The sequence below is a fragment of the Heterocephalus glaber genome, unplaced genomic scaffold, assembly GCF_053883595.1.
Source record: "Heterocephalus glaber isolate CG9 unplaced genomic scaffold, H.glaber_assembly_v1.0 deba00001795, whole genome shotgun sequence".
Classification (NCBI taxonomy): Eukaryota; Metazoa; Chordata; class Mammalia; order Rodentia; family Bathyergidae; genus Heterocephalus; species Heterocephalus glaber.
The window spans coordinates 4730523-4753431 of NW_028258476.1; the positions used below are offsets into that span (position 1 = coordinate 4730523).

Consider the following 22909-nt stretch of genomic DNA (forward strand, 5'->3'; position numbering starts at 1 on the left):
GCATCAGAGTCCACATATAGAACCAGTTCCCTTCTCTAAGACAAGGACAAACAGCTGTGACCCAAGCTCCTCTGTACTGGTCAGCCCACAGGGCTGACACTAGTGACATTTCCCAATTTAAATGCTACAACCTCCATGCCACACATATTGTAACCACAGAGATGAGGAAACAGAGAGCCTGGAGGATCCATCTCTACCACCCCACAGAGAAGTTAGCAGCTGGGGAAGCTGGGGAAATCCTCCCAGCCCAGGCTGCTCTCAATGTGAGCAGCCAAGCCTAACTTCTTCCTGGGAGGATATTAAATGGATGCTGCCAGCTGTCTGTCTGCCTCCTTCTCCCAGGGAGGAAGGCAAGGTCTGCAGGGCCATGGGCTCAACCCCTCATGTTTCTCCCGGTCTCCCTCTGGGGTAGTCCTGATCTGGTGAGGCTCCCGGGGAAATGGAGAAGCAAGAGGACTGACACACACTTGGCTGGTGCACATGAGGTGTGCCCCTTGGAGAAGCCCAGGGCTAACGGGGGCTGAGGCGACCTCACCTTGCCCAAGCCTGTGGGCAAGGCGCTCCATCAGCTGGGGCCATTGAGACAGGTGTTCCTGGTGTCTATACGTGACCCCTGGCATGAGGAGGCACTTGAGGTGATGATGGAGCATAATGGAGCCGTCTCTTCTCTTCTCCATCCACTGCTTCACCTCCTGCGCCACCACCCCTGCATGGTATTTTAGGGAAACGTGGAGCTTCCTGAGGAGAATAGAGGAGAAAATGTATAGTTAGAACTCAACACAGATACCTGACGAGGGCACTGGGAGACATTTCTAGGAGAGAGTCCTGCTAAGGCCTTCAAAACACAATTCAGGTCCATTCCGGGAAACTGTGCATCAGTTCGTTGAAAGTGAATATACAGGGCCAGGGATTTAGCTCAGTGGTTCTGGTGTCTGCCTCACAAGGGCAAGGTCCCAAGTTTGATCCCCAGTACCAAAAAAAAAAAAAAGAAAGTGAATATACAGCCAGGTAGATCCTTCAGACCTGTAATCACATAGGCTCCTTGGAATTTCTTTTCCTATGAATTGGTGACGCTGGGCACAACAATGGCCTCTATGCTGTGAAATCCCTGCCAGTCACCTGAGGGGAAGTGTGTCCTTGCAGGAGGGACTCACCCTGCCGAGTTACTGCACCCGGGAGGACGGGTGTGAGGAGGGAGGACAGGAAATGCCCTGACACTGACCCACACCAACTACAAGTCTCAGAGGCCAAGTCACAGCCTTTCTGAGAAGACCAGGGCATGGCTGGGTGGGGCAATGAACTGTGATGTCAGCAGTGCATGTTTCCATGGCAGCCTGAATGTGAACACATTCTCCTTTGCTCAGGGACCAACTCCATGTCTTACCTGCCCTCCTGATTAACTATGGAACAGGTTTCATGCATTATTTGGTCATCGTTCTGGTCTCTATTATATCCTGCAAATTCAGAAATGTCCAATCAGAAATGGAGTAGTTGTGGGTCATGCTGATATGAATATGTATGCACCAATTTAGAAGAAACTGACAGACTTGTAGTGAGTGGCCCCATACTTTGTCTTTAAAGAAACTATCTGGCTTGGTTTTATCATCCTTCAGAAGAATATCTTTGACCTGGTGAATTGCCATCGTGGCCTCTTCTGGGCAGAAGTGGGATACAGTTATAAAGCCTTCTTCCCAGGATACCATAACATTGCCCAGATTCCCAGCAGACATTTCCTAGTGTGTCCTTCCTAATTCCACAGGCTGGTGCAGTCACAGTACTGCATGTTGCATCAGAGTCCACATATAGAACCAGTTCCCTTCTCTAAGACAAGGACAAACAGCTGTGACCCAAGCTCCTCTGTACTGGTCAGCCCACAGGGCTGACACTAGTGACATTTCCCAATTTAAATGCTACAACCTCCATGCCACACATATTGTAACCACAGAGATGAGGAAACAGAGAGCCTGGAGGATCCATCTCTACCACCCCACAGAGAAGTTAGCAGCTGGGGAAGCTGGGGAAATCCTCCCAGCCCAGGCTGCTCTCAATGTGAGCAGCCAAGCCTAACTTCTTCCTGGGAGGATATTAAATGGATGCTGCCAGCTGTCTGTCTGCCTCCTTCTCCCAGGGAGGAAGGCAAGGTCTGCAGGGCCATGGGCTCAACCCCTCATGTTTCTCCCAGTCTCCCTCTGGGGTAGTCCTGATCTGGTGAGGCTCCCGGGGAAATGGAGAAGCAAGAGGACTGACACACACTTGGCTGGTGCACATGAGGTGTGCCCCTTGGAGAAGCCCAGGGCTAACGGGTGCTGAGGCGACCTCACCTTGCCCAAGCCTGTGGGCAAGGCGCTCCATCAGCTGGGGCCATTGAGACAGGTGTTCCTGGTGTCTATACGTGACCCCTGGCATGAGGAGGCACTTGAGGTGATGATGAAGCATAATGGAGCCGTCTCTTCTCTTCTCCATCCACTGCTTCACCTCCTGCGCCACCACCCCTGCATGGTATTTTAGGGAAACGTGGAGCTTCCTGAGGAGAATAGAGGAGAAAATGTATAGTTAGAACTCAACACAGATACCTGACGAGGGCACTGGGAGACATTTCTAGGAGAGAGTCCTGCTAAGGCCTTCAAAACACAATTCAGGTCCATTCCGGGAAACTGTGCATCAGTTCGTTGAAAGTGAATATACAGGGCCAGGGATTTAGCTCAGTGGTTCTGGTGTCTGCCTCACAAGGGCAAGGTCCCAAGTTTGATCCCCAGTACCAAAAAAAAAAAAAAGAAAGTGAATATACAGCCAGGTAGATCCTTCAGACCTGTAATCACATAGGCTCCTTGGAATTTCTTTTCCTATGAATTGGTGACGCTGGGCACAACAATGGCCTCTATGCTGTGAAATCCCTGCCAGTCACCTGAGGGGAAGTGTGTCCTTGCAGGAGGGACTCACCCTGCCGAGTTACTGCACCCGGGAGGACGGGTGTGAGGAGGGAGGACAGGAAATGCCCTGACACTGACCCACACCAACTACAAGTCTCAGAGGCCAAGTCACAGCCTTTCTGAGAAGACCAGGGCATGGCTGGGTGGGGCAATGAACTGTGATGTCAGCAGTGCATGTTTCCATGGCAGCCTGAATGTGAACACATTCTCCTTTGCTCAGGGACCAACTCCATGTCTTACCTGCCCTCCTGATTAACTATGGAACAGGTTTCATGCATTATTTGGTCATCGTTCTGGTCTCTATTATATCCTGCAAATTCAGAAATGTCCAATCAGAAATGGAGTAGTTGTGGATCATGCTGATATGAATATGTATGCACCAATTTAGAAGAAACTGACAGACTTGTAGTGAGTGGCCCCATACTTTGTCTTTAAAGAAACTATCTGGCTTGGCTTTATGATGCTTCATAAAAAATTGCTTTGATCTGGTGAATTCCCATCATGGATTCTTCTGGGCAGAAGTAGGATGCAGTAACACAGCCTTCCTTCCCAGGATGCCATATCCTTGCCTACATTCCCACGGGACATTGCCTGTTGTGCCTTTCCTAATGCCAGAAGATTGGTGAACAATCACATTACTGCATGTCATATCAGAGCTCTCATATGGTGCTAGTTCCCCTCTCTAACAAGGACAAACAGCCATGACCCAAGCCCTACTGTACTTATCAGCCCACAGGGCACAGCCAGGGCAGCTTCTGTGGAGTTACCCAAGAGCATGCTCCGTGTAATAGTATTTCAGTGTAGACCATCACTCCCACCCTCCGGTTCCTCTGCATCAAAGCAGTCCTCCAACCCCCCATACAAGGACTTTAGACTTTTGGAGGGGAATTGGGCAAATTCGTCCATGTCATCCACCACAGCTCAGATGCAAGATATTTGTCGGTATTTGGGGATGAAGAGATGGACACCTCTCTTCTGAAATCCCATCCACCACTTCCTCACGTCTGGCAAAGCCAAGTCTGAACCAGGACAGCGCCTGAGAAACACGAATGTGCTCCCAAGAGCTTTACTCCTTTCAGCTAACTGCCTCCTGTCCCTTCACACTGGCTCCTCCCTCCTGTGCCCTGCTCTGTCATCCTACCAGGAAGTCATGATCTTGCTGTGGCCCAAACGTCTAGGGGCAAGAGAAGGCTGGGAAAATGCAACTTTGAAGCAGCTGTGAGCCAGCTGTGAGCCAGGACCTCAGTGAAACTCATGGAAGCCAGGACCATTACCCCTCACCTGACAGAGGGTCATGTAGGAGGCGCTCCGCTGGCGCGTCCCCGCCAGCCCACTGTTCCCCGTAGTCGTGCTCCTGGAGTTTTTCAGTGTGCTCCTGAAGTTTTTCAGTGTGCTCCTGGGTCACGAGGTTCCCTTGATGGTCGCTGATGGGACAGAAGAAGGGATTAGAATGGAAATGGCCTGGTGATAGTGGTGAGCACTTTGAGGCAGATAGATTTCTGTGAGACTTTGCCCACAAGGCCTTCCAGGTTTGACACAGCTCATTTCCTGATGGACAGTGGCCTCTTCTTTTCCTATTCTATTTGGCATGGAACGGCCCGGGGAACACATGCTCCTGAGCTATTTAAAGACACCAACATCACGGGCTTCCCATCACCTTTCTGTTCCTGTTAGGACAGGGTATGAAGGTTTCTTGGGGATGGGGAGTTTGTTTACTTGCTAGGAAACCCCTCCATCAAGTGAAGGCAAAGCACGCCGAGAACACAAACATCTCAGGCAAACTCTTGGTGAATCACAAGAGAATGAATCATTGCAGAAAAGCCGGGATGTTTCTGATCCCGGGTCCTTCCCATTGAGCAGGATGGACTCCAACAGGACACCTACCCGGCAGGCCCTGCAGTGTGGGTGGGTGAATGAAGCCAGTGTCACCAGCAATGGTTCTATGTCCATTGACTATGTCCATTGTCCGGTACCCTCTCCATAGTGTGCATGATGCCCCCTCCCCTGATCAGCGTTACCTGGGGGCCAGTGATCCCACTGAGTCTTCCTCCCTCAATTCGTGCTTGGGCTCATCTACAAACAAAGTGAAAACAGCCAGTTCAGACTCTAGGCAGCTCTACTCACCTGCTGATAGAAACACAGTGGCCTATCAGGTGCAGCGACAGACCTTGTGTCTGTCTGTGTGGGTTCAGGAAGGTCTCACATTTGTCTTAAGGCCAATGGCCTGCCTTGGATTCAGATCCAAACCCGGAGCCTAGGTGGCCTTGATCTGAGGGTTTCCTTAATGGCAAATACTGAATTTAAATGGGCAAAGAAAAAAGGTCATGTGCCACCCAGATGAACACCTACTAGAGATATCAGCCACTCCAGGTCTCCTACAGCTGTGTGTCCCGCCTGCCACGGAGGAGGACTGCAGGGCCAGTGGCTCAGCATCTCACCATTGCTTGCTTGGGAAAGGCATTAAAGCATAGAGCAACATTTCCCTCATCCCTGTTGCTGTGTCAAGTAGCAGAACCAACCCCTATGTGCTTTATTGAATATTGCCTTCCCACACAAGACATCTAGGGATACCATTGGCCCATTTACTCTATATAGGTCATAGAGGTGGAAATTTAGAACAAAATGGTGGATCAACCACAGGAATGAAGAAAGCATGAGACCAGGAGTGGGGAAATTGCCTTCTTAGTTCTCAAAAAAGCTCCCTCCTGCCACATCTGCCTTCTCTGGTTTCACACTGGATGGAGGCTGCCTCCCTCCTCACCCCATCACATTTCATTCAGGAAAGGACACAGGTGGACTGCTAAGTCCTCCACCCTGTGACTCTGTCTCCTGTGTTCCCACTCAGGTGGCCTTGATTTTGCCACGCCTCTGAATATGACATCGACACCCAAACTCGTGTCCCCAGAGCTGTGGACCTTGAAGCAACCCAGTGAAATCATGCCTGCGGTCTTCTCACCAGCACTCGGCTTGTGAGCAATGAGCTCCGCCGGCCTGCACACCTCCACGAGCTCATCTCGGAGGCCCTGCCCCTGGTCACTCTGAGGGTCATCCAACTCGAGGGGGTTGGTGAGAAGGTCACTGGGGTGAATGGACAGTTCTCGGCCACGTTGTGACTGCTTTCTTAACAGGAACAGTCTCTGCTTCCGATCCTCAATCAGGATCCTGGCTTCCCTAAGTGGGACACGACAAAGAGATAAACATGAGAGTTGCAAAATACATGAAATGGGCGTTGACAGAGACTTCGAGGATATCGCCGAGAAGCCCTTGAAGCAGAACTGAGGCACCTTTTTGGTGACCTGCTTGGGGGAAATGAAGTCGAGAAAGACAAAACAAAGGTTTCCTTAGGGTCAGAAAATGCTCCTGTAGGATCTCACAACTTTCCCCTCATCTTCTCTCCCGTAGTCAGCCAGGTGTCTGTCTCCCTGAATCTCCTTCCCAAAGATGCCCTCTCAGATCCTCGGGGGACCACGGATGTTCCTGTGTCAACACAGACACTGTTGCTCCGTGCTGGGACACCATGCCACAACCTTAGATGGGCCCAGAGAGAGGCGGGGTTAAATGCAGGAAGAAAGAACCAGAGCTGCACAGGCTCAGGAGCAGAAGATTCTTCTGCTCCAAAGGCTGACAGGCGTCACGAGACAGGAGGTGGTCTGAGGAAGAGTCAGCGAGGTGGTGACTGCACAGCACCAAAGGTGGGAACTACACCAATTCTCACACTGTTGTTTCATTTCTCAATGTTTTCTTATGTGAGTTTGTGCTCAGTTGTTTTTTCAAAGTGCAAAGGAGGACTATCACGATGTTCTTTCATCATCTACCATGACTGTGTTCCCTGTCCTGTAAAATATTGTGAAACGTGTGCCTGCCCTGGCTTTCTGCCCCTCTGCTGGCTGGAGACTGCTCTTGCTTCTCCCGGCTGAGCTTCCCACTTCCCACCCACCTGCCCGGCATGGAAACCCCTTACCTGATCTTCGCAGATAGTGGCACCTTCTCCTCCTGCTTCTCCGCCTCACACGGCTGCTTCTCCCTCGGGAGAGACTCAGGGACATTGAGGTTTAGAAACTCTGAGAAAAGACACAACCAGCAGCCTCAGCGGACAGCCTGACATCATCCTGGAGACACTGCCTGAAGAGGAGGAGCAGCGTCCCTCCCGAGGACTCGCCCAGCCTCCCTTCCAGGCTCTGTGTGGGGCGCCACGTTTCTGTTGCCCAACTGCTCGGCTACACAACATTGCTGGTCCCCAGTCTAGAGGTGAGGACAGTGAAGCTCAAAGGCAAGTTAACTGGTGAACGATTCAACAGACAACAAGCAGAGGCAGAAGCCAGTGCTCTGAATCCAGGGCCACTGTCATTGTCACGCCCTGAGCCTCTTCATTCAAACGCTTAGCTGGGCATGAAGCAGAGACGTCTGATGCGCTTGGATCAGAGCTGACAGTTCCCTTGGGTTAGGATTTCAGCAAAGGACAGGTTTTCCAAAGATAGGAAAATCTTATCTGAAAACACATGTAAGACCTAATGCATAAGAAAACAGCCACCTGAAAATAAATCCCCACAACAACTAAGTTTGTGGTAGGGCACAAGGAACAACGAGGAACTGTGCGCGTTTACTCTGTGTCAGGATCTGTTTCGAGGCTTTACCAGAATTCACTCACACGTTCGCCACAACTCAAAGAAGTGGGTTCAGACTGCTTGAGACCGTGCGAAAGGCAGAGGCACGCGAGGGGCCGGGAAGACAAGAAACCTACCCCAGGGCCCCGCCGCCGAGCCCAGCACCCACGCCCCGCACACTGTGGCCACGCAGGACCTCAGGGGAAGTCTTTCCTCTGAATCTCCTTCCAAAGTTTTTCCTGCACTTATAGCCTAAGTCTGAAGGAAGATGGGAATGAAACACAGCTTGTCCTTTCCCACCACAAATCTCTCCACATCCCTGACATGGTTCAGTTGTTACTTTCCTCTCAGAGTCCTTGGCAGTTGAAAAAACGCTGCCAGTGCATTGGTCAGGTAAAAACTGCAGGTCCGTGAGGGAACTCTGGGCTCACAGGTGCGCAGACCCCTTCTGTTCTTTCCGACCTGTTCAGTCACCTCAGCCCCTCTCACCACACCTGCAGCAGGCTGACTGGTGGGGGGGAGGCCGGCCCTGTGCAGGGGCCTGGGTTTCACTGGGGCCGATGGTCTCCTTCACATACTCTTGTTCTCACTCCCACCTTAGGTCTCATAGCTGAGAACTTCCAGGTCCACCTGGCCCTGCTGTCTTTCCCACGTCCCGCAAAGTTCACCGGCTCAGGGAGAGACAAACCAGATGCTACAGATTCCCCGATGACCCAGAAATAACTGCCACAGACTGTCAAGAGGCCCTCAGGTTCTCCTAAGAGGAGCCTGTGCCTCAGGAAGTACGACCACCCCACCAACCGGGCAGTCTCTGGTCTCCATGGTGACAATTATGGACGCCAGTTTCAGTCAGGAGTGGAGTCTTCCATAGCCCATGTTAAACATCTGCTGTGCACTATCACCATGTTTCCCCAGCATGGTCAGCCCGGGGCTTTGCCAACTAGCACTCCAGAGAGGCTTGGATGGGATGGCAGACCAGTGGTCCCAGACCACTGGGCCAACGGTGACATTACGTGTCTTTTGCGGGACCTCATAGGGTACAGTCGTAACCCTAATAAAAATGGCGTGGGCATTCTTGAGGAAAGCAGACACTGCCATGCCTGCCCCACAAGTCAATAATGGGGATTTTGACGCCTACTCCCACCCTGCACCTCACTGTAAACTAGGAGAAGTGCTGAACGCTGTCAGCCTTGGTTTTCCCATCCTCAGCAAGTAGAGGGCAAAATCCAACTTCCACATTTCTAAGCATGTGGGATAAAAGTTGTTTTCATGAGGGGAAGAGAAGAATCAAGTTAGGAGAGCGTTCATGTCATTTCTCAGACAGAAACCAAATGATCGTTCATCACTTTGGTGATTATGAAGCCGTGGGACTTACTGTATTTCTCTAGCAGTTTGGCCAGGATGGAGGCAGGAGAGTCCAGTGAGTGAGAATTTTCTTTGAGGTCTTCAAGTCCCTGTTTGCTGTCTTCCTGCGGACAGCGGGACTCCTGGCTGCTCTCCAGGCTGCTCATCTCCACCCTCGGATCACACAAAGGGCTGCCGGGGGCCTCCAGGGAGGCATCCTCGGCAAAAGAGGTGGCACTCGGGGCTGTGGGGAAAACCGAACACAGGAGGAGTTACCATTAAATGGTATCAAATAGGTTTATGGGGACTGGAGGATGACAGTACCTGAAGGTATCAACTTACTGTTGAGAAAAAGTTGTTCAACACCCAACAATTCAAAGTTCTTTTTTTTTCCTTTTTTCTTAATGTACTAAGATTTAATCATCTATAAAATCTGTAATTTAATCTGACAGTAAAACACAAGAAGCAATATTGGAGTTGGTTTAGTATATTATATATTTTAGCTTTGAAACCCATAGAAATCAGTTATCCCGGTTTTTTCCTATAAACGACCCATTTTTCCAAAGCATTATGCCCAATTTTAACTAGAATATGACAGATGATATTTCATAATTTTTAAAATATAAAATGAAGTCAATGACTCAAAAAAGTTAACTGCTGCAGTGGGTGGAGAAATTCCATAATTGATATCATTACAGATATAAAGTATCATGGTTCAACTTTTTAGTGCTTATAGCTAGGAATCAGGATAAAAAGGTCAATATGAAATTATTTAATTATAGTAGCAGTATCTAACACTTGAAATGCATCCATGCTCTTTAGTATAATTGTATTAGAGTCAAGTATGTTTATTTTCACATCTGTTATAACTGCTATTGCAAAGGAGAAATGCTATTGTCTTACTTTCCAAGAGAAATACACAGAGCAACTTTTTTCTCCAGGGAACTGGTGCAAACCAATATAATATCTAAATTCTTCACATACTATATAAAACAGGAGAAGCCTCTTCAGATTTATTTTTTGAAGTCTGGAATGCTGGCAGTTTCCCATTAGGCAACAGTTCTTCATTCCTATAATCTGGCTCAGAGCTGCTGCTGACTTCAGATCTAGAGCAGCAATGATTTCTTTTTAGGCTTCTTCTTTTCCACTGGTGTTTTTCTATTTATTTGTCTGACCAGGTCATAAAATACCTCATTAACGCTGATTTTTGACTTTGCAGAAGATTCTAAAAAGGCACAGTTACACCACTGTCTTGCTAAATTCTGGCCCTGTTCTTTGCCAGCTACTCGCTCATCTTCCAGGTCACATTTATTGCCCACCCAAATCATTGGAGCATCTTCTGTGTCCTTACCCCGTAAAATCTTTCCCTCAAATCCTGTAAATCATGAAATGTAGACTGAGCTGTAATGGAATATACTAGCGCAAACCCTTGGCCATTCTTCGTATACAAATCCCTCATCGCTGTAAATTGTTCTGTCCCTGCTATATCCAGGATTTCTATCATACACTGTTGGGAATCTATTTCAACTTGCTTTCTGTAGGACTCTTCTATCGTTGGGTCGTATTTGCCAACAAAAATTCTTTGAACAAACTGGACCGTCAGAGCAGACTTCCCCACGCCTCCTGGAAGGCGGCAGCCGGGGAGCGGCAGAGGCGGGACCTCCAGAGCGCGCACGCACGCAGCTCGCGGGCCCGTCCCCAGCCCCGCCCCTCTCCCGAGAGTTCCTGAGGATAAAAGCGGAAAAGCGCAGAGCGCAGAGCTCAGAGCTGAAGGCTTTGCCCTTAGCCCAGACACTGGCCAGGGGGAGGGAGAAGGGCACAGGGTCCCCGGTAAAGGTCTGCAGTTGCACCCATGGAATGAGGGGGTGACATGGTGGAAGGGCATCTCGACATCACTTCCCCTTGCCTGAGCTGGGTGGCCAGGTAGGCTGCCTGCTGTCTTTGGGAGGCCGCCACTGAGGGGGTGGCTCCCACTCCGCCACTCTTTTCAAAGTTGGTTACCCTTGGGTCGGTACCGCCAACCTCTTCCCAAAGCCACGTGCACGTTTATCATTCTTCATTCTTTGTTTGTTTTTTCCACCAAAACGGCTTTATTTTAAAAGCTGACACATACGTGACACTTCACTTTTGTTATTTTGTTTGCTTTCTCAAATATTACTTAAGTGTGCATTAAAAATATGTTTACATTTAAGAAATGTGAGACATGAAAGTCCTCTCTGTAAACATAATCATTATTCCGTATATTTTCCTACTTTGTTTCATACATAAATTAATCTACAAAATCATAAATCAAACCAGCAACTCTTAAAGCCCCCAAATATACACAAAATTTGGAGTTTGAGAGAAGTGTTTTCTTTGATTTTATAAATAACAGTATTTGCCATGTTTATCGGTTAAACGCTTATCACAAGTCCTGTCTTTTAACTCATTCTGCCAAAAGACTTTTCAGTTTAATTGGTAAAGATGCCATATATATGAAAAGTTGAAATAGCCAAAAGCCAACATTTATTTTTCAAATGTCAGAGAAGCTGGCTATTTCAATATTGCTCAGTCTTATTGAAATCATTCAGGCATCTGAACAAAAAGAAATGCTACTGAAAAGTAAATTCTTGTGCCATTATTTAAATGGCATCTAACAAAGCTTAAAATTTAAGAAACAGTAAAATCTGATGAAATCCTTTTTAACTTTGCAAAGAAAATTTTTCACTGAGATTCTGTTACAGGAACAGAACCAATTCTATCCTAAATTTTCTAAAATTTATTCTAGAATTAACTTTGATGAGTTAAAACTTCAAGGGTAAAAATGAGTAAGATGTGATATAAACACATCTGATAGTTCTCTGTAAGTCACTTTCCGTTGATTTATAAACCTATGGTTTTATAATTCTTTTTAAAAGGAAAATTTTGTCTATACTGCTGCATGCAGTAATTTTACTGTACATTCTTGACGATAATGCAACCTTCCAATCCTCTTGCAGAGCTTGACATACCAAGATTTCTCCAGAAAGTCAGCTTGTCGTATTTTCAGCAGCCTTTAGTGCTTCAGTAGCCTTTCAAGCTCCTTAGTGACCGACGATAAAGCTTCTGGGTTAATACCTTGTTCACAACGTCGTACACAAATAGACAGAGTTTCCATATCTAAACCAGTAGTCAAAATTTTTGAACTCTCAAGCGAAACGTCCATGGCCTCCCTCACCACGTTGAGGTTCGCCGCCGCCGCCACTCCGGCCAAACTGCCGCTCCCCATGGTGCACCCAGAGGGAGGCAGGAGCCGGGCCTGACCGCTTCATTCTTATATGTGTATAAAATCGTCAAAGTAGAAGTCATTTCCCATATATTTCCTCCGGGCTGGCCAGATGTCACCTCCCCATTTCCTTAGCATGAATGCAGATCTTGTTTTGTTTTGTTTTGTTTTGTTTGAGACAGGCTCTCACTGTGTAGTTTAAACTGGCCTTGTACTCACTGTGTAGGCCAGGCTGGCTTCAAACTCACGGCAATCCTCCTGTTTCAGCCTCCCGGGTGCAGGGATCACAGGCGTGGGCCACCCCACCCACCATCATGAATGCAGATGTTAAAGCATTTCCTCAAGTGAAAATTGTAAAACTATGCAAATGTAAAACTGCCATGATATTTTTGGGATATTTGCCATTACTCTGAAATCCATTAAAATGTATAGAGATGAATATTTATGTGCCATGGTAGAAGAAACGGACTACCATGTGAGTGGCCCCATACTTCCTTTGTTTGTTTGTTTGTTTGTTTTATTTGGTACCGTGGATCAATCTCGGGCCCTTGCGTTTGTGAGGCAGGCAATGGAACCATGGAGCTAAATCCCTGGCCCTTATACTTTGTTTTCAAAGAAACTATCTGTTTTGGTTTCCTCACTCTTCAGAAGAATATCTTCGATCTTGTATATTGCCATCATGGCCTTTTCTGGGCAGACACAGGACACAGTTACAAAGCCTTTTCTTCCCAGGATACCATATCCTTTCCTAGATTCCCACCAGATATTTCCCACTGTGTCCTTCCTAATGCCACAAGATTGGTGAACAATCCCAATACTGCATGTCACATCAGAGCTCTCACATAGAACCAGTTCCCTTCTCTAAGACAAGGACAAACAGCCGTGACCTAAGCCCCTCTGTACTGGTCAGCCCACAGGGCACAGCCAGGGCAGCTTCTGCGGAGTTCTCCACGAGTGCCCGCCATGTGGAAGTTTTTCAGTGTAGACCAACACTCCCACCCTCCGGTTCCTCTGCATCAGAGTCCTCCAACCTCCCATAAAAGGACTTTAGCCTTTTTGAGGGGAATTAGGGAATTTCCTCCATGTCACTCACCATAGCTAGGATGCAAGACATTTGTCGCCATTTGGGGATGAAGAGATGGACACCTCTCTTCTGAAATCCCATCCACCACTTCCTCACGTCTGGCAAAGCCAAGTCTGAACCAGGACAGCGCCTGAGAAACACGAATGTGCTCCCAAGAGCTTTACTCCTTTCAGCTAACTGCCTCCTGTCCCTTCACACTGGCTCCTCCCTCCTGTGCCCTGCTCTGTCATCCTACCAGGAAGTCATGATCTTGCTGTGGCCCAAACGTCTAGGGGCAAGAGAAGGCTGGGAAAATGCAACTTTGAAGCAGCTGTGAGCCAGCTGTGAGCCAGGACCTCAGTGAAACTCATGGAAGCCAGGACCATTACCCCTCACCTGACAGAGGGTCATGTAGGAGCCGCTCGGCTGGCTCGTCCCCGCCAGCCCACTGTTCCGCATAGTCGTGCTCCTGGAGTTTTTCAGTGTGCTCCTGGGTCAGGAGGTTCCCTTGATGGTCGCTGATGGGACAGAAGAAGGGATTAGAATGGAAATGGCCTAGGGATAGTGGTGAGCACTTTGAGGCAGATTTCTGTGAGACTTTGCCCACAAGGCCTTCCAAGTTTGACACAGCTCATTTCCTGATGGACAGTGGCCTCTTCTTTTCCTATTCTATTTGGCATGGAATGGCCCAGGGAACACATGCTCCTGAGCTATTTAAAGACACCAACATCACCTTTCTGTTCCTGTTAGGACAGGGTATGAAGGTTTCTTGGGGATGGGGAGTTTGTTTACTTGCTAGGAAACCCCTCCATCAAGTGAAGGCAAAGCACGCCGAGAACACAAACATCTCAGGCAAACTCTTGGTGAACCACAAGGGAATGAATCATTGCAGAAAAGCCGGGATGTTTCTGATCCCGGGTCCTTCCCATTGAGCAGGATGGACTCCAACAGGACACCTACCCGGCAGGCCCTGCAGTGTGGGTGGGTGAATGAAGCCAGTGTCACCAGCAGTGGTTCTATGTCCACTGACTATGTCCATTGTCCGGTACCCTCTCCATAGTGTGCATGATGCCCCCTCCCCTGATCAGCGTTACCTGGGGGCCGGTGATCCCACTGAGTCTTCCTCCCTCAATTCGTGCTTGGGCTCATCTACAAACAAAGTGAAAACAGCCAGTTCAGACTCTAGGCAGCTCTACTCACCTGCTGATAGAAACACAGTGGCCTATCAGGTGCAGCGACAGACCTTGTGTCTGTCTGTGTGGGTTCAGGAAGGTCTCACATTTGTCTTAAGGCCGATGGCCTGCCTTGGATTCAGATCCAAACCCGGAGCCTAGGTGGCCTTGATCTGAGGGTTTCCTTAATGGCAAATACTGAATTTAAATGGGCAAAGAAAAAAGGTCATGTGCCACCCAGATGAACACCTACTAGAGATATCAGCCACTCCAGGTCTCCTACAGCTGTGTGTCCCGCCTGCCACGGAGGAGGACTGCAGGGCCAGTGGCTCAGCATCTCACCATTGCTTGCTTGGGAAAGGCATTAAAGCATAGAGCAACATTTCCCTCATCCCTGTTGCTGTGTCAAGTAGCAGAACCAACCCCTATGTGCTTTATTGAATATTGCCTTCCCACACAAGACATCTAGGGATACCATTGGCCCATTTACTCTATATAGGTCATAGAGGTGGAAATTTAGAACAAAATGGTGGATCAACCACAGGAATGAAGAAAGCATGAGACCAGGAGTGGGGAAATTGCCTTCTTAGTTCTCAAAAAAGCTCCCTCCTGCCACATCTGCCTTCTCTGGTTTCACACTGGATGGAGGCTGCCTCCCTCCTCACCCCATCACATTTCATTCAGGAAAGGACACAGGTGGACTGCTAAGTCCTCCACCCTGTGACTCTGTCTCCTGTGTTCCCACTCAGGTGGCCTTGATTTTGCCACGCCTCTGAATATGACATCGACACCCAAACTCGTGTCCCCAGAGCTGTGGACCTTGAAGCAACCCAGTGAAATCATGCCTGCGGTCTTCTCACCAGCACTCGGCTTGTGAGCAATGAGCTCCGCCGGCCTGCACACCTCCACGAGCTCATCTCGGAGGCCCTGCCCCTGGTCACTCTGAGGGTCATCCAACTCGAGGGGGTTGGTGAGAAGGTCACTGGGGTGAATGGACAGTTCTCGGCCACGTTGTGACTGCTTTCTTAACAGGAACAGTCTCTGCTTCCGATCCTCAATCAGGATCCTGGCTTCCCTAAGTGGGACACGACAAAGAGATAAACACGAGAGTTGCAAAATACATGAAATGGGCGTTGACAGAGACTTCGAGGATATCGCCGAGAAGCCCTTGAAGCAGAACTGAGGCACCTTTTTGGTGACCTGCTTGGGGGAAATGAAGTCGAGAAAGACAAAACAAAGGTTTCCTTAGGGTCAGAAAATGCTCCTGTAGGATCTCACAACTTTCCCCTCATCTTCTCTCCCGTAGTCAGCCAGGTGTCTGTCTCCCTGAATCTCCTTCCCAAAGATGCCCTCTCAGATCCTCGGGGGACCACGGATGTTCCTGTGTCAACACAGACACTGTTGCTCCGTGCTGGGACACCATGCCACAACCTTAGATGGGCCCAGAGAGAGGCGGGGTTAAATGCAGGAAGAAAGAACCAGAGCTGCACAGGCTCAGGAGCAGAAGATTCTTCTGCTCCAAAGGCTGACAGGCGTCACGAGACAGGAGGTGGTCTGAGGAAGAGTCAGCGAGGTGGTGACTGCACAGCACCAAAGGTGGGAACTACACCAATTCTCACACTGTTGTTTCATTTCTCAATGTTTTCTTATGTGAGTTTGTGCTCAGTTGTTTTTTCAAAGTGCAAAGGAGGACTATCACGATGTTCTTTCATCATCTACCATGACTGTGTTCCCTGTCCTGTAAAATATTGTGAAACGTGTGCCTGCCCTGGCTTTCTGCCCCTCTGCTGGCTGGAGACTGCTCTTGCTTCTCCCGGCTGAGCTTCCCACTTCCCACCCACCTGCCCGGCATGGAAACCCCTTACCTGATCTTCGCAGATAGTGGCACCTTCTCCTCCTGCTTCTCCGCCTCACACGGCTGCTTCTCCCTCGGGAGAGACTCAGGGACATTGAGGTTTAGAAACTCTGAGAAAAGACACAACCAGCAGCCTCAGCGGACAGCCTGACATCATCCTGGAGACACTGCCTGAAGAGGAGGAGCAGCGTCCCTCCCGAGGACTCGCCCAGCCTCCCTTCCAGGCTCTGTGTGGGGCGCCACGTTTCTGTTGCCCAACTGCTCGGCTACACAACATTGCTGGTCCCCAGTCTAGAGGTGAGGACAGTGAAGCTCAAAGGCAAGTTAACTGGTGAACGATTCAACAGACAACAAGCAGAGGCAGAAGCCAGTGCTCTGAATCCAGGGCCACTGTCATTGTCACGCCCTGAGCCTCTTCATTCAAACGCTTAGCTGGGCATGAAGCAGAGACGTCTGATGCGCTTGGATCAGAGCTGACAGTTCCCTTGGGTTAGGATTTCAGCAAAGGACAGGTTTTCCAAAGATAGGAAAATCTTATCTGAAAACACATGTAAGACCTAATGCATAAGAAAACAGCCACCTGAAAATAAATCCCCACAACAACTAAGTTTGTGGTAGGGCACAAGGAACAACGAGGAACTGTGCGCGTTTACTCTGTGTCAGGATCTGTTTCGAGGCTTTACCAGAATTCACTCACACGTTCGCCACAACTCAAAGAAGTGGGTTCAGACTGCTTGAGACCGTGCGAAAGGCAGAGGCACGCGAGGGGCCGGGAAGACAAGAAACCTACCCCAGGGCCCCGCCGCCGAGCCCAGCACCCACGCCCCGCACACTGTGGCCACGCAGGACCTCAGGGGAAGTCTTTCCTCTGAATCTCCTTCCAAAGTTTTTCCTGCACTTATAGCCTAAGTCTGAAGGAAGATGGGAATGAAACACAGCTTGTCCTTTCCCACCACAAATCTCTCCACATCCCTGACATGGTTCAGTTGTTACTTTCCTCTCAGAGTCCTTGGCAATTGAAAAAACGCTGCCAGTGCATTGGTCAGGTAAAAATTGCAGGTCCGTGAGGGAACTCTGGGCTCACAGGTGCGCAGACCCCTTCTGTTCTTTCCGACCTGTTCAGTCACCTCAGCCCCTCTCACCACACCTGCAGCAGGCTGACTGGTGGGGGGGAGGCCGGCCCTGTGCAGGGGCCTGGGTTTCACTGGGGCCGATGGTCTCCTTCACATACTCTTGTTCTCACTCCCACCTTAGGTCTCATAGCTGAGAACTTCCAGGTCCACCTGGCCCTGCTGTCTTTCCCACGTCCCGCAAAGTTCACCGGCTCAGGGAGAGACAAACCAGATGCTACAGATTCCCCGATGACCCAGAAATAACTGCCACAGACTGTCAAGAGGCCCTCAGGTTCTCCTAAGAGGAGCCTGTGCCTCAGGAAGTACGACCACCCCACCAACCGGGCAGTCTCTGGTCTCCATGGTGACAATTATGGACGCCAGTTTCAGTCAGGAGTGGAGTCTTCCATAGCCCATGTTAAACATCTGCTGTGCACTATCACCATGTTTCCCCAGCATGGTCAGCCCGGGGCTTTGCCAACTAGCACTCCAGAGAGGCTTGGATGGGATGGCAGACCAGTGGTCCCAGACCACTGGGCCAACGGTGACATTACGTGTCTTTTGCGGGACCTCATAGGGTACAGTCGTAACCCTAATAAAAATGGCGTGGGCATTCTTGAGGAAAGCAGACACTGCCATGCCTGCCCCACAAGTCAATAATGGGGATTTTGACGCCTACTCCCACCCTGCACCTCACTGTAAACTAGGAGAAGTGCTGAACGCTGTCAGCCTTGGTTTTCCCATCCTCAGCAAGTAGAGGGCAAAATCCAACTTCCACATTTCTAAGCATGTGGGATAAAAGTTGTTTTCATGAGGGGAAGAGAAGAATCAAGTTAGGAGAGCGTTCATGTCATTTCTCAGACAGAAACCAAATGATCGTTCATCACTTTGGTGATTATGAAGCCGTGGGACTTACTGTATTTCTCTAGCAGTTTGGCCAGGATGGAGGCAGGAGAGTCCAGTGAGTGAGAATTTTCTTTGAGGTCTTCAAGTCCCTGTTTGCTGTCTTCCTGCGGACAGCGGGACTCCTGGCTGCTCTCCAGGCTGCTCATCTCCACCCTCGGATCACACAAAGGGCTGCCGGGGGCCTCCAGGGAGGCATCCTCGGCAAAAGAGGTGGCACTCGGGGCTGTGGGGAAAACCGAACACAGGAGGAGTTACCATTAAATGGTATCAAATAGGTTTATGGGGACTGGAGGATGACAGTACCTGAAGGTATCAACTTACTGTTGAGAAAAAGTTGTTCAACACCCAACAATTCAAAGTTCTTTTTTTTTTCCTTTTTTCTTAATGTACTAAGATTTAATCATCTATAAAATCTGTAATTTAATCTGACAGTAAAACACAAGAAGCAATATTGGAGTTGGTTTAGTATATTATATATTTTAGCTTTGAAACCCATAGAAATCAGTTATCCCGGTTTTTTCCTATAAACGACCCATTTTTCCAAAGCATTATGCCCAATTTTAACTAGAATATGACAGATGATATTTCATAATTTTTAAAATATAAAATGAAGTCAATGACTCAAAAAAGTTAACTGCTGCAGTGGGTGGAGAAATTCCATAATTGATATCATTACAGATATAAAGTATCATGGTTCAACTTTTTAGTGCTTATAGCTAGGAATCAGGATAAAAAGGTCAATATGAAATTATTTAATTATAGTAGCAGTATCTAACACTTGAAATGCATCCATGCTCTTTAGTATAATTGTATTAGAGTCAAGTATGTTTATTTTCACATCTGTTATAACTGCTATTGCAAAGGAGAAATGCTATTGTCTTACTTTCCAAGAGAAATACACAGAGCAACTTTTTTCTCCAGGGAACTGGTGCAAACCAATATAATATCTAAATTCTTCACATACTATATAAAACAGGAGAAGCCTCTTCAGATTTATTTTTTGAAGTCTGGAATGCTGGCAGTTTCCCATTAGGCAACAGTTCTTCATTCCTATAATCTGGCTCAGAGCTGCTGCTGACTTCAGATCTAGAGCAGCAATGATTTCTTTTTAGGCTTCTTCTTTTCCACTGGTGTTTTTCTATTTATTTGTCTGACCAGGTCATAAAATACCTCATTAACGCTGATTTTTGACTTTGCAGAAGATTCTAAAAAGGCACAGTTACACCACTGTCTTGCTAAATTCTGGCCCTGTTCTTTGCCAGCTACTCGCTCATCTTCCAGGTCACATTTATTGCCCACCCAAATCATTGGAGCATCTTCTGTGTCCTTACCCCGTAAAATCTTTCCCTCAAATCCTGTAAATCATGAAATGTAGACTGAGCTGTAATGGAATATACTAGCGCAAACCCTTGGCCATTCTTCGTATACAAATCCCTCATCGCTGTAAATTGTTCTGTCCCTGCTATATCCAGGATTTCTATCATACACTGTTGGGAATCTATTTCAACTTGCTTTCTGTAGGACTCTTCTATCGTTGGGTCGTATTTGCCAACAAAAATTCTTTGAACAAACTGGACCGTCAGAGCAGACTTCCCCACGCCTCCTGGAAGGCGGCAGCCGGGGAGCGGCAGAGGCGGGACCTCCAGAGCGCGCACGCACGCAGCTCGCGGGCCCGTCCCCAGCCCCGCCCCTCTCCCGAGAGTTCCTGAGGATAAAAGCGGAAAAGCGCAGAGCGCAGAGCTCAGAGCTGAAGGCTTTGCCCTTAGCCCAGACACTGGCCAGGGGGAGGGAGAAGGGCACAGGGTCCCCGGTAAAGGTCTGCAGTTGCACCCATGGAATGAGGGGGTGACATGGTGGAAGGGCATCTCGACATCACTTCCCCTTGCCTGAGCTGGGTGGCCAGGTAGGCTGCCTGCTGTCTTTGGGAGGCCGCCACTGAGGGGGTGGCTCCCACTCCGCCACTCTTTTCAAAGTTGGTTACCCTTGGGTCGGTACCGCCAACCTCTTCCCAAAGCCACGTGCACGTTTATCATTCTTCATTCTTTGTTTGTTTTTTCCACCAAAACGGCTTTATTTTAAAAGCTGACACATACGTGACACTTCACTTTTGTTATTTTGTTTGCTTTCTCAAATATTACTTAAGTGTGCATTAAAAATATGTTTACATTTAAGAAATGTGAGACATGAAAGTCCTCTCTGTAAACATAATCATTATTCCGTATATTTTCCTACTTTGTTTCATACATAAATTAATCTACAAAATCATAAATCAAACCAGCAACTCTTAAAGCCCCCAAATATACACAAAATTTGGAGTTTGAGAGAAGTGTTTTCTTTGATTTTATAAATAACAGTATTTGCCATGTTTATCGGTTAAACGCTTATCACAAGTCCTGTCTTTTAACTCATTCTGCCAAAAGACTTTTCAGTTTAATTGGTAAAGATGCCATATATATGAAAAGTTGAAATAGCCAAAAGCCAACATTTATTTTTCAAATGTCAGAGAAGCTGGCTATTTCAATATTGCTCAGTCTTATTGAAATCATTCAGGCATCTGAACAAAAAGAAATGCTACTGAAAAGTAAATTCTTGTGCCATTATTTAAATGGCATCTAACAAAGCTTAAAATTTAAGAAACAGTAAAATCTGATGAAATCCTTTTTAACTTTGCAAAGAAAATTTTTCACTGAGATTCTGTTACAGGAACAGAACCAATTCTATCCTAAATTTTCTAAAATTTATTCTAGAATTAACTTTGATGAGTTAAAACTTCAAGGGTAAAAATGAGTAAGATGTGATATAAACACATCTGATAGTTCTCTGTAAGTCACTTTCCGTTGATTTATAAACCTATGGTTTTATAATTCTTTTTAAAAGGAAAATTTTGTCTATACTGCTGCATGCAGTAATTTTACTGTACATTCTTGACGATAATGCAACCTTCCAATCCTCTTGCAGAGCTTGACATACCAAGATTTCTCCAGAAAGTCAGCTTGTCGTATTTTCAGCAGCCTTTAGTGCTTCAGTAGCCTTTCAAGCTCCTTAGTGACCGACGATAAAGCTTCTGGGTTAATACCTTGTTCACAACGTCGTACACAAATAGACAGAGTTTCCATATCTAAACCAGTAGTCAAAATTTTTGAACTCTCAAGCGAAACGTCCATGGCCTCCCTCACCACGTTGAGGTTCGCCGCCGCCGCCACTCCGGCCAAACTGCCGCTCCCCATGGTGCACCCAGAGGGAGGCAGGAGCCGGGCCTGACCGCTTCATTCTTATATGTGTATAAAATCGTCAAAGTAGAAGTCATTTCCCATATATTTCCTCCGGGCTGGCCAGATGTCACCTCCCCATTTCCTTAGCATGAATGCAGATCTTGTTTTGTTTTGTTTTGTTTTGTTTGAGACAGGCTCTCACTGTGTAGTTTAAACTGGCCTTGTACTCACTGTGTAGGCCAGGCTGGCTTCAAACTCACGGCAATCCTCCTGTTTCAGCCTCCCGGGTGCAGGGATCACAGGCGTGGGCCACCCCACCCACCATCATGAATGCAGATGTTAAAGCATTTCCTCAAGTGAAAATTGTAAAACTATGCAAATGTAAAACTGCCATGATATTTTTGGGATATTTGCCATTACTCTGAAATCCATTAAAATGTATAGAGATGAATATTTATGTGCCATGGTAGAAGAAACGGACTACCATGTGAGTGGCCCCATACTTCCTTTGTTTGTTTGTTTGTTTGTTTTATTTGGTACCGTGGATCAATCTCGGGCCCTTGCGTTTGTGAGGCAGGCAATGGAACCATGGAGCTAAATCCCTGGCCCTTATACTTTGTTTTCAAAGAAACTATCTGTTTTGGTTTCCTCACTCTTCAGAAGAATATCTTCGATCTTGTATATTGCCATCATGGCCTTTTCTGGGCAGACACAGGACACAGTTACAAAGCCTTTTCTTCCCAGGATACCATATCCTTTCCTAGATTCCCACCAGATATTTCCCACTGTGTCCTTCCTAATGCCACAAGATTGGTGAACAATCCCAATACTGCATGTCACATCAGAGCTCTCACATAGAACCAGTTCCCTTCTCTAAGACAAGGACAAACAGCCGTGACCTAAGCCCCTCTGTACTGGTCAGCCCACAGGGCACAGCCAGGGCAGCTTCTGCGGAGTTCTCCACGAGTGCCCGCCATGTGGAAGTTTTTCAGTGTAGACCAACACTCCCACCCTCCGGTTCCTCTGCATCAGAGTCCTCCAACCTCCCATAAAAGGACTTTAGCCTTTTTGAGGGGAATTAGGGAATTTCCTCCATGTCACTCACCATAGCTAGGATGCAAGACATTTGTCGCCATTTGGGGATGAAGAGATGGACACCTCTCTTCTGAAATCCCATCCACCACTTCCTCACGTCTGGCAAAGCCAAGTCTGAACCAGGACAGCGCCTGAGAAACACGAATGTGCTCCCAAGAGCTTTACTCCTTTCAGCTAACTGCCTCCTGTCCCTTCACACTGGCTCCTCCCTCCTGTGCCCTGCTCTGTCATCCTACCAGGAAGTCATGATCTTGCTGTGGCCCAAACGTCTAGGGGCAAGAGAAGGCTGGGAAAATGCAACTTTGAAGCAGCTGTGAGCCAGCTGTGAGCCAGGACCTCAGTGAAACTCATGGAAGCCAGGACCATTACCCC

General features: G+C 47.9%; 1 protein-coding gene and 2 pseudogenes across 3 annotated transcripts in view; all 3 read right to left on the reverse strand.

Moving 5' to 3' along the window:
* LOC110351023 (uncharacterized) overlaps window positions 1–22909 on the reverse strand; it is a 48583-nt gene that overhangs the window by 1845 nt on the left and 23829 nt on the right. For 2 of the 3 annotated variants that reach the window (XM_087203313.1, XM_087203314.1), the window contains exons 16-29: window positions 18241–18453; window positions 16223–16322; window positions 15218–15432; window positions 14280–14334; window positions 13582–13703; window positions 8910–9122; window positions 6892–6991; window positions 5887–6101; window positions 4949–5003; window positions 4212–4354; window positions 3171–3240; window positions 2322–2524; window positions 1385–1454; window positions 536–738 (exon numbers count right to left, since the gene is read on the reverse strand). In XM_087203313.1, coding sequence (XP_087059439.1) covers window positions 536–738; window positions 1385–1454; window positions 2322–2524; window positions 3171–3240; window positions 4212–4354; window positions 4949–5003; window positions 5887–6101; window positions 6892–6991; window positions 8910–9122; window positions 13582–13703; window positions 14280–14334; window positions 15218–15432; window positions 16223–16322; window positions 18241–18453 — 1977 coding nt within the window. The remainder of the gene's footprint in view (window positions 1–535; window positions 739–1384; window positions 1455–2321; window positions 2525–3170; window positions 3241–4211; window positions 4355–4948; window positions 5004–5886; window positions 6102–6891; window positions 6992–8909; window positions 9123–13581; window positions 13704–14279; window positions 14335–15217; window positions 15433–16222; window positions 16323–18240; window positions 18454–22909) is intronic. The other variant, XM_087203315.1, reaches the window with a different exon arrangement.
* Window positions 10760–13575, reverse strand: LOC147820841 (mitotic-spindle organizing protein 1 pseudogene; annotated as a pseudogene).
* LOC147820842 (mitotic-spindle organizing protein 1 pseudogene) lies at window positions 20092–22907 on the reverse strand (annotated as a pseudogene).